The sequence below is a fragment of the Oreochromis aureus genome, linkage group 15, assembly GCF_013358895.1.
Source record: "Oreochromis aureus strain Israel breed Guangdong linkage group 15, ZZ_aureus, whole genome shotgun sequence".
NCBI lineage: Eukaryota > Metazoa > Chordata > Actinopteri > Cichliformes > Cichlidae > Oreochromis > Oreochromis aureus.
In genome coordinates, this window is record NC_052956.1 from 13,709,028 (window position 1) to 13,720,454 (window position 11,427).

The window sequence follows — 11,427 nt, forward strand, 5'->3', positions numbered from 1 at the left end:
ATCTGTTTTCTCAGTAGAGTCAACAGACAGTGGCCTACATGCCCTTCCTCTGGTCAAAACTGTCTCTGTTTGATCCGTTTCAACTCGTCCACACAGTCTAGAGATAAATGGGCTGTAAAAGGGAAGTGCACAGCCTCTGAATGACCTTTAGCTCTTAGGGTGTAATTTTTTCCAGCAGGACAGTTGACTTCTTCACCCTGGATATTCTTCCCTACAGAATTCCCTTCTTGTTGTTTACTGCAGTGAGAGTTCCCATTCTCTTGCTACTGGTGGTTGAGGTGATTAATAAGCATTTTTTTTTTCTTTAAAATATGAAAAAACCTCTTTGTAGATATGAAGTATCTAGTTGGATTTCCCAGTCAGATGATATGCTTTTTATAGATATAATCAATATTAGTTGCACTAACTGCATCGTTTACTTTTTAAATCAAATCCAAGTCGAGCCTGACACCTGCTGTTAGAAAAAGAAAGCACAGTTTGGTTTTCACTCACATGGTGTTTTGTCTTATGTAACATCCATCCATTTTCTGCAACATATCCAATTTAGGGTCACATTAGGGCTGGAGCCTAATCCCAGCTGACATCACAGAAGAGGCGGGGTGTATCCAGGACAGGTTTTAAATCTATTGCAGAGCTAATACATAGAGACAGACAACCACTCACACCTACAGTCAATTTAGACACACCAATAAAATCTAACATGCGTGTTTTTGGACTGTGTGAGAAAGCTGGAGTTCCTGTAGAGAAGTCATGGAGACACACAGAGAACATGGAAACTCCACACAGCCAGCTGGTGGATTCCAGGACCTTCTTGCTATTAGGCGATGGTGCAGGTAGATAGTTTGCCCACCTTTTTTCTTTCTATTTTGTGATTTTCAAATCTGAAACAAAAAGATGCTTTACATAGTTTAAGACAAACTATTTAAAAGATACTTTACGTTAAATATATATACATATATGAGGCTCTTTTACTGTACCCCTAAGAGCCACAGTAAAACAATAAGAAGATAATCTCTCTTCCACAAATGTGTGTACACATGAAAAATCAAGAAAAACAGAGAAAGCTGGGAGATGCTTGATGTAGTTTAGTAGTTATTATGAGCAAAGAAAATAATATAGGAAACAACAACTTAATGAAGAAAATGGGAGAGAGAGGAGAACAGATGGAAAAAGGTTAGTAAGGAAGGAGTGAGGGCATCTGGGATGAAAAGGGGAAAGGCAGGTGGTCCTGATGGCACACCAGTGGATTTTTAACAGGTTGTTTAATGCAATTATTGGGAGCAATCGGATGCCTGAGGAATGAGGAAGGTGTACTGGTACCAGTTTTCAAGAACAGGAATGATGTGTAGAGCTGTAGTAACTACAGAGGGATAAATGAGCCCTACCATGAAGACATGGCAAAGTATTATGAAAGGTATGTTAAGAGGACAGGTGACAATCAGTGAGCAGCAGTATGGTTTCATGCTGAGAAAGAGCACTATAGATGCAACGTTTGCTTTGAGAATGTGATGGAGACATACAGGGAAGGTGCTTCACTGTGGCTTTGTGGCTCTAAAGAAAGCATGTCATGGGGTGCCAAGAGATGAGCTGCGGTACTAGATGAGGAATTCAGGAGTGACGGATAAGTATGTCAGAGTGGCACAGGACATGTATGAGTACAGCGAGAGTGTGGTGGGGTGTGCAGTAGGACAGACGGGTTCAAGGTGGGGGTGGGATTACATGAGGGAGATGCTCTGAGAAGCTTCCGAAAGTGGTGATGGACAGGCTGACAGGTGAGGTCAGGCAGGAGTCTCTGTGGACTATGCTGTTTGCAGATGACAGATCTGTAGTGAGAGTAGGGAGAGAGAAGAGGAATGAAAGTCAGGCAGAAGACCTGTTTGTGAATGAGAGAGTAGAAACAGTGAAAGTAAATGATTTTCAGTACTTTGGATCAACCGTTCAAAGCAATGGTTAGTGTACAAGACAGACAAAGTTGATGGTTTGACATGTGTAGAAGATAGAGATTAGATGAAGGATGTTAGCTATATATATATATATATATATATATATATATATATATATATATATATATATATATATATATATATATATATATAGCTGCCAGGCAGGACAGAAAGAGGAAGACCATAGAGAATGGTGCTTCGTAAGTATTCAAAACAATAAAAACTATTTTTTTCTTCTTTTTTTTTTTTTACTAATAAAGGTTTTAAAACTTTATTCGTGTTTAGTACCATGAACACACATAATTATACAACAAACATTAAAAAGTAAGTTTGATCGCTGATCTACGCCGACATGTGAACCACGCTATGATTGGACAGTTTGTAGCGCAACGTCACATCCGCAGGTGAAAAACAAGAAAACCTTTCGCACACATGGAGGAGAATAATTCCCAAATACTCGAAAATGCCCACGCTGAGTTTAAAAGGGAGAATTTTAAAATGGCAGAGGAGCTGTACACAAAGTTTATCTCTTCCTGCTTACAGTCCAGGTATCGTCATTTTATTCTGGAGACGCTAAAGGCTAGCTGTTGTCGTTTATGACATGGTGGTGTTACGACACATTCTGTTACACATTAAATTTTGTGACCAATTGTCGCTAACTGCTAGCTAATTTCAGTTCCCTTCCCCTTTCTCTCTCATGTTCACATTTAACTGTAGCCATGATTTTAAATGGGAGTTTTAACTGTGTTATATTTGAACAGGGAATGTGAAGCAAGCAGTTTAGCAACTGCTTATAACAATCGCGGGCAGATAAAGTACCTCCGGGTGGACTTTCGTGAAGCCGTGGATGACTACACCTCTGCGATACAAGCAGACAGCCAGTTTGAAGTGCCTTTCTACAACAGAGGACTAATTCGTTATAGATTAGGTAAGAAGAAGCGATAGACACAGCTCGCAGCGGCAAGCCAGTTCACACAAGAGCACATCAATAGCCAAAAAAAACAACTTCCGCCCATTACCTTCAAAATAAGTGTCGTTTTCTCTGCTTCGTTTTTATTAACCTCTGTAGGTCCTATTTGAAAACAGTCCACTAAAATGTAAATAAGAATCACAAATGAATAATGACAGAAGTAATTCACCTATTGTATACCATATAAAGAAATATAAGCACACACTGTGTATTTATACAAGGTGTGTGAGGTCAACATATGGGATGAACATCTCCATTAGAGCAGACTCGCCTGTGTTTCCTCATAAGCATCATCTGAAACATAAATGACACTATGTCTATTAGAAGAATGACATTACTCCTTCCAATTGCGTTGAAAAGGTGTTTTAAACTATTTTGGCTAGACAGTATTTAAGTACAAGTCAGGTTTCAGATCCAATCATAGCACAGAAACAGCTCTTGTTATAGTCATCAATGACTCACAGAGAGTTTCATCCCTGTTTTGCTTGATCTCACTGCTGCCTTTGACACTGATGATCGTGACACTTTAATTTAAAGGCTTCATGATTCAGTTAGTTTGACGGGTCAGGTTGTCAATGTCTACCTCAAGGGTAGACATTTGTGTTTCAGGTAGTACATTTATTGAGGAAAAATAAAATCTCCGTTCTTGGTCCATTATTCTGACATGCTCCTCCTGTTTGGTACTATCATGAAAAATAATGATATATCCTATCACTCTTATGCAGATGATACACAGCTGTACCTATTTATCACCCTTTTCTCTGAAACACTGAAAAAGACAGGAGCCATGTCATAATTTTGGACACTGATATCAGTTTCGATTACCAAAACTGCTTTCTACGGTGCACATATATATCAATAGTTAGAAAAATCTTATCTCAAACTGACTCTTAGAAATGGGTCCATGTAATCATATCAAGGAGGTTAGACTACTATAACTCTCTATTTGCGGGATTATCCAAATCATTAGTAGGACAACATAAACTAATTCAGAATCCGGCAGCCAGAACCCTTACATGTATACAGAAATTTTAACATATTGTCACAAAATGTGGCTTAAAAAGAGATGTGATGATCTGTGGATGGCTGCAACTCCACTGAAAACTAAAGATGATTACAAGAAAACACAAACACAGCAAAGACAAAAGACATTGTATATAAGAATAAATCCAAGACAGTAGAAACAGTAAAGGCTTCTGAAATCGTCAACTGTTATTCTGTAACTGTTTGGTGCTTTCTTTTCTACAACACTAGATGGAGCTGTGTATTTGCTGTCAAACTTGCCACAACCCTTGTGCTTTTACTGCCCAACAACTGCTGACTCTTTAAAATCCAGCCAAGAAGTGTATTATAAAAGATACCCTTATATTTAATATGTATTTACTATTTTTATTATCTTACAGGCTTTTTTGACGATGCCAAGAGCGATTTCCAGCAGGCATTAAAGCTCAATCCGGATTTTGAAGATGCCAAAGTGAGCCTTCAACAGACACTTCTGGACCAGGAGCACAAGATAAACAGGGGATACTGACAGCTTCTGAACCTACGTGTCATGTGGCTCTGATAACAAAATGTACACCAGTGCACTTAATATCAATAATTGTCCAACTGTTTTTATTCGCTTGTCATTTTTTTGTTTTTAAATATAAAGTGATTTGCACAAACAAAGACAGAGCTGAAAATCAGAGGATAATTGATCAGATGAAGCAGACGTCCCACTGGATCAGGGGCCACAGTTGATGGATTTTTATTAAGAAGAGCATTAATATTCCTTTTTCACACCGACTCAAGCTCCTCTCAGTTAGTGAAAAATTGATATCCCTTTATAAAGGGCCGTATAAGACTGTGACTAGACACTGCAGACTTATCGACCCATCAGGTGAAAGCCTGATAAATGTTGGAGCACCCTGTTGAAGATTTTAGGAGAGGCTTTGTGACTTTAAATGAACCCTAATAAGAATCTGACATAAAATGATAATGAGGAATGTCTCAGCTGCATAAAGCACACTTTGTGTCCTAAATTGAAGCTCGGACACAGCTTAAGTTTTAATACAACAAGGTGATGTGGTTTTAAAGGAAGGAAGCCAGCAAATATAGAAACAACAAACATACACAGAAAACAATATAAATATAATATAGACAAATGTAAATAGAATCACAAATCAATGACTAATAAATTATTTAATGACACATGTCTGTCTCACGCTTCCTTATTCACACAAATACAGATTTTGTGATGTCCTACGAGAAGCAAAGGCATCATAAGTGGAGCCTCCCCACAGTGAGTGAGGCAGGAAGCATCACTGATGCGTTTCACCTGTGCAGAGGTGATTACCTGCTGTATAAAACAGCTGCTGACGCCTGAGTGAAGCAGTCAGCTCTTTTGTGTCAGAGCTGGTTTGTTGGTGGCAGGTCTTGCTGGGGGGTTTCCAATGCCAAGCTCTGGTTGTGGTTGGTTTCAGTAATTTTTTTTATTTTTTTTTGGATGGTTACGTTGACACTGCAGCATGTGGCGGCTTAAAAACATGTAAGTTTAAGTTTAGTCTTGTTTAGTTTTCTGACGGTTACTCAAATTTTTCTAAAATGCATTTTTTTTTTTCCCCCCCTCAAGTTTATTATGGAACTTGGTGGCTGCAGTAATTGTTTTAGGTCAAGCATGGCCAAATACGAAGCTCGCTTCACAGTCAAGTAAGACTAACTCATGTTAAACTACTCCAGATCAAATTAAGTGAGACTACACTACCTGACCATCGTCTTCTTTCACAGGCAGTGGTATAAAGGCAGACTGTTTAGGAAATCTAATGAGGCTGTCAATGGACAAGGCTCTAGCAGTGGGGAACCAGCTTGTAGTGGAAGCCATCAGTGAGTTAAAGGCCTAATTAGTAACGGGCTGTGTCATTGTTTTGAGAAGTGATCCCTCATGTTTGCATGTCATCTCCAGATGGCACCCAGCGTGTCTTGTTGACACCCAGCCTGGCTGCTCAGTGTGGGTACAGCATGGAGTCTGACCCCTGGGGTAACACAAGAATCTACACATCTCTGATGGGCTGCTTTGTGGACAACAAGGTATGTTGAGCTGAGGTGGAACTTCTTTTTTTTTTTTTTTTTCTTTCCAAACTTTACAAATTTAAATATCAACTAGATTTTACTTCAACCTACCATTTAATAGAAACCTTAAAATTTTAGGTCTGCAAGTTTTGCAGTTAAATTTGCAAATGAGTACAGGTAATAGTGTATCGGGAACTAACTGCTCAAAAAAACTCTTCTCTTATAGGATGATGCAACATTTAAAATTGGCTTGAAACTCCAAATGTACAGCCAGAGGCCATCAGATGTGGTAACTCATGATGTGAGTCAGACGTGCAGCTACACTCGCTGGGCCCCTAAAGAGGTTCTCTGTGACAGGAACTACATGGAAGTAGGTTACTTCACATTGCCAGGTTTACTTTAATACTTGTGCCCTTCAAACTCTTCAATTAGCTTTGTCTTGTATTCTAGGTGTCAAACTACTTGATGAAATCTAATCCACAAACTAAGCGGCCGGCTCAGGATCAAAACGTTGACTCCAATCTGCTTGAGGTTCCTAGATTATAGATTTAAGAAAATTACTAAATGCAATTGAATGAAGGCTCAAAATGTTCCATTTTGCTGCAGGACTCTGGTGCATCACATGGTATCTGGAAGATGACATTTTTCACCCCTGAACCAGTGGTAATGGTGCCGAGGGAGGCTGAACAAGCTGGCTACAGTGCAATGACTACCTCAACCAGATTGATTATGCGAAGCCCTTACAATACACCAGAGACCTTCTCGGAGGATGTAAGGATTACTTCATAATGGATAATTATTTCTGGTAATTAAAAATGACAGTAAGCTCCATATTTTATTTTTTTCCTTAAGGTGGCTGGAATCCCCATGGAAGTCTTCAAGGTGAGCGTCTACAACAAGGCAGAAAGTGGTCTGGGTATCGTGAACTTGGCAGCAGCTTGTCCCACAGGTGAGCCTCAAACCTACTTCACAATAAGCATTAAAGTGCAGAATTGTCAATAAGTTGCTTCCTCTCTTCTAGGGGGCGTCCTCTTCACTGAGAGTGTGATCTCTTGGTACATCCCTCGCCGCATGACCCCTCTGATGGACGGCACATTCAGAATTGTAGAGATGCACATGGGCATCAATGGGCAGAGGCTGGATAGGTCTCAGATGGCTGCGAGAGGGTACACACTATCCACCACAGACTTTCACATTGTTGCCGAGATCCCAGTGGGCTCACCCGACGGTTACTACAAGGTCTGGAAATCTAGCTCAACATGCAACTTGTGTGTTTGTATGCACGTTTTATTAAAATGCCATAAATAATTGCAGAGTCATGCCCCAGAATACCAGTACCATGTCACCTACACTGTGGAGCCGATGCTCGAGGTACTCTGGAGGGCAGATGGGACCCAAAATGATATAAAATACAAGGTTTTGTTCCCCATTACAACACCTCTGATGCCCAGACCTCCCCATGCGGAAGATTGTAAGTCCCACTTAAAGGTAAAGAACTGAAAGTAGATGTTGCAGGAAAAGCCTTAACACATGGCTTGTTCCTCAGATACCGTTCCAGAGGACGGTTTGTTTAGCGTCAGGTTGGGGAGCTTCCTTCATGATGTGGAGCTGAAGAACATCACCTTCTTTACTGGTGTTCTCACTGTGGAGGAGAGCAATGCCAGAGGCCTCATTGTCCAGGAGCACATCTACACCAATGGCACCAAGGGCTTCTCTTTACAAGTGGCCTTCGATGCCGATGTCGTCCTGAAGACTGTATGTGGCCAACTATGGGAAATTGCACTCAATACTGTATTCCGACTCCCAACATGACTTTTTGTCTCCCTTAAGAATCCTGAACCCTTGGTTACAACCTACTCTCTTCCTTTGACCTTTGGGCTGCTCATCCTGCCTGAGGGAACTTCCTTTGCTCATGAGGTGACACTGCAGGCATCTCTGCAGGATGTTGGTGAGACAATCTTAACTTTTCTAGAATTGAAAATTGAGCTTTGAACTCCAGATGACTTACTTTTCTTTTCCTTGAAGTGCTGCCTGCACTTACTGGCACCTGTGATCAGAAGCACTTTTACATCAGGGTGAAATATGGCAGTCAAGGCCGTAATTTTGAGACCACGGTTGGAACTCGACAGCTAACCCCTGAACTGGCTAAAGCCTACAAGCTGCAGGAAAACCGCACACACTTGCACCTCAGAGTGCCCTACACTGCCCAAGACTCAAACTTTGAGGTATATAATATAACTCCTTGAAAACCTTCAAGCATAGACTGGTAAATGCCAGTCTCCTCAGGATTGGAATTAAATGTGTTCTGAACATCTTGCAGCTCGTTTCCTCAGTTTCCATCCAAGCCAGACTTGACATCGTGCTCTGGGAACCAAACAATCAGTGGGTGCTTGGTGACCTCTCCCTGGCCTGCAGCTTCCCCTTGATGACGACTAGTAAGATTTGATCACTTAAGCTTCTCATTAAAGTAACAAACACAATCATAATAAATGTCTACTTTCTTCAGAATGCTATCCCAATGGAACAATAACAGCAGTGGCTGTGAAGCTGGAATCTGTGCCCAGTCTCGTCCCAAGTCAGCTAACTTTGAAGGACCGGTCTTGTAGACCAGTTTTCAGCGACGATCGCTTTGCCCGCTTTTCTTTCTCTGCAGATTCATGTGGAACGAGTAGAACGGTACGTTTACAGACCTTTTTCAGTTGAAAGTGCCTTTTGGGAAATGTGTTAATCAACTTGTTTTTTTTTTTTTTTTTTTTTTTTTTTTTTTTTTTTTTAGTTCTTTGACAACTACATGCTTTATCAAAATGAGATCAGCCTGTATCACAAGGTAACCGCAAAAACATCACCTGCTGAACCTGAGTACAGGTAGGTAGACTTGACCAGTGAGTTATCCTGATGAACTGCTGATTTCCCAAGTTAAAATGTATTTTTTTTTTTATCCCGTTTAGGCAAACCATCTACTGCTACTACATGGTCAACAAAACACAAACTGTTGCATTCAGTCACAAACCAAGGAGCTATGATCCTAGAGCAGAAATTGGGACAGGGCTGCTAATGGTGCAAATGAGGCTAGCCCGGGGTAAGTCTGACAGTCGGTTTGCTAAAAGGTGGAGAATTTGACATGTCTTTAGGTGTATACACCACCTTAGTGTTCTAATTGAGCTTTTCTTCCAGATGCTGCTTATGAGCACTTTTACCAAGCTCAAGATTATCCACTGAAGAAATACCTGAGAGACCCCCTGTTTTTTGAGGTGGTGCTGATGCAGTCAACAGACCCTCAGTTGGAGCTCATCGTGGAGAACTGCTGGGCTACTCGTCAAGAAGACAGGACATCTGTACCCCGCTGGGACATCATTGTGAACAGGTGATGGCATTAAGTAAATGCCAAAGTTGAAGATCTCAATACTTCAACTATGTAGTTCAGCTAACTTTGCCATCATTAATAGTCTAGAGTGGGTGGTTAATTCACTTAGCGAATGAGTCTTCATGCTACATTTTTTTTTTTTTCTTCACTAGTTGTGAGAATCGCGATGACACCCATGTGACAGTCTTCCACCCAGTTATGGATAATGTTGCCATGCCATCCCATGTCAAACGCTTCTCTATGAGGATGTTCACCTTCACCAATGACAATGAAGTTCTGAGAGATCAGGTGACTCGGTCGATCTAGTCATAGGCCTGTCTAATGCAATACTGTATCAATGTGTGCTTAACCTTTGTCTCCCCACAGATCTATGTGCACTGTGATGCAGTGATTTGTAATACAAATGGCCCACCAGATGGCATCTGCAGAGGCCAGTGTGTGCATCCCACAGGCGCAAAGGGCACTAAATTTCAAGGGCTGAAAGGTGCTAAAAGGGGTACGTGTTAATGGTGTAAGTAAGACTGGGACAAACTTTAAGTTTGAAGTGCAGTTGGTAACTTTTCTTTTTTTTTTTTTTTTCCTTCCCCACTTGTAGAGCAAAGAAGTACAGAGTCAGCTCACCAATGGCAGCTCTCCTCTGGACCCATCCTACTTTCAAATTGATATTTCAATAAAAAAATCTTAAGCATGTGGTGTCTAAGCTTTTCAATTTGTAAGTTTGGTCATGACTGTATTGTAGACACAGGCCTCAAGTTCTAAACTGTTCTGGTTGACATTAACTGGCTATAACGAAGCTTCAAATGTAGTCATATCAGTTTACTTAAAATAATGCCATTTGCATAATGCACTTGTCTGAACACACTGGGTTCAAACAAAAGGGCATTGAAATGTGAAGTAAACTGCATGGTAGAGTCATGGGCTGAGCTTCACATGAAGCGTTAAGCTTAAATTACTTGTACAAACTTGCTACAACTTTCAGAAGGGTGTGGTCACTGTTTATAAATGCAATACTCTGTGGATGGGGTGTTCCATTCACAACCCAGTGTGGCTGAGTCAACTTCATCTTCCTAGCTGACATCTTGCTGTTTGCCAAAGGCTTGTAAATGCTGAGTGATTCCTAGTGACTGTGAGAATGGTACTGTGGTTAATGCAGAACAAAGTATTCAAATTAAATGGCCATTCTGGTTTATACATGTAACTTGATACTCGACAAACAATTCTTGCTACTATGGCAAATTACAGAACTTCTGTAGTTGAGCAAGTTTATCTGAGGCTACTCACAGAATTGCTTCTCATCATATTTTAGTGACAATGCATTGTGCACCTTCATAGCTTTTAATTTGTCTGTGCAACCAGTAAAACTTACACTTTAAACTATCACCTGTAAATTATGTCAGTTTGGCTACAATTTTGTGGTTCAATAATTTTTCTAGTCGGTTTAATCCTATAGTTTAAGTGGCTTGGAGGGGTAAAAAAAGAAATCTTTAATCACAGATCTTAATGAAATGAAATTGCTCTTGATATTCACTTGAGAAGAATCAACCCTTCAAGGGTTAAAATTGCACCACAAATAAACTGGTTTCATTTTTATAATCCAGTTTTCACAGAAGGCAGCTTATGGTTGGCACAGATCAGATATTGTCCTAGCCCTATAATTTATGTAGTCTTGTATAGATGCACCATAAAATCACACCCTCACCCATAAACTTTTAATTGAAATGTCAGTGTATAGAGTACAACTCAAAATGCATGTGGAATAAGGACAATCACTGGCTACAGGGACAGCCATAAATCGCTTTGACGAAACTTTCATGGACAAACTAAAGTACTTTGCTTGCTCTGACTGCCAGAAAGTGGAGTCAGCATCCATCTTGTGCTTCCAGGGAAGGAGGAGGCAACACCGGCTCAGACCCCCCCGCACAGAAGTGGCTTGAGCAGATGGAGATAATGATTGCTGAAGGCCTGTGCACAAGAAAAGCATGTTCTCTAACCTCTCACTAAGGCAGGCAGCAGTTCTCACCTGGCTCAAGTCGGCCACGATTGTCCCAATTCTCAAGAAAACAGCAGTCAGCTGGATAAATACTAATAACCCAGTCCGCCCA

The 11,427-nt window shown here is 40.6% G+C and overlaps 2 protein-coding genes across 2 annotated transcripts; both read left to right on the forward strand.

Moving 5' to 3' along the window:
• Nucleotides 1-2,326: 2,326 nt before the first annotated feature.
• ttc32 (tetratricopeptide repeat domain 32) lies at nt 2,327-5,103 on the forward strand. The gene is made up of 3 exons (XM_031744746.2): nt 2,327-2,491; nt 2,705-2,871; nt 4,317-5,103. Exons 1-3 carry the CDS (start codon nt 2,376-2,378, stop codon nt 4,442-4,444), a joined length of 411 nt encoding a protein of 136 aa, XP_031600606.1. The 5' UTR covers nt 2,327-2,375; the 3' UTR covers nt 4,445-5,103.
• A 177-nt stretch (nt 5,104-5,280) lies between these two features.
• zpax1 (zona pellucida protein AX 1) lies at nt 5,281-10,015 on the forward strand. Its single transcript, XM_039599504.1, has 21 exons — nt 5,281-5,440; nt 5,525-5,601; nt 5,680-5,775; nt 5,855-5,979; nt 6,188-6,331; nt 6,412-6,492; nt 6,568-6,732; nt 6,814-6,910; nt 6,983-7,200; nt 7,276-7,432; nt 7,508-7,716; nt 7,792-7,909; nt 7,987-8,186; nt 8,282-8,396; nt 8,468-8,637; nt 8,738-8,826; nt 8,910-9,040; nt 9,136-9,325; nt 9,478-9,613; nt 9,692-9,821; nt 9,921-10,015. Exons 1-21 carry the CDS (start codon nt 5,421-5,423, stop codon nt 9,986-9,988), a joined length of 2,736 nt encoding a protein of 911 aa, XP_039455438.1. The 5' UTR covers nt 5,281-5,420; the 3' UTR covers nt 9,989-10,015.
• The last annotated feature ends 1,412 nt before the right edge of the window (nt 10,016-11,427 follow it).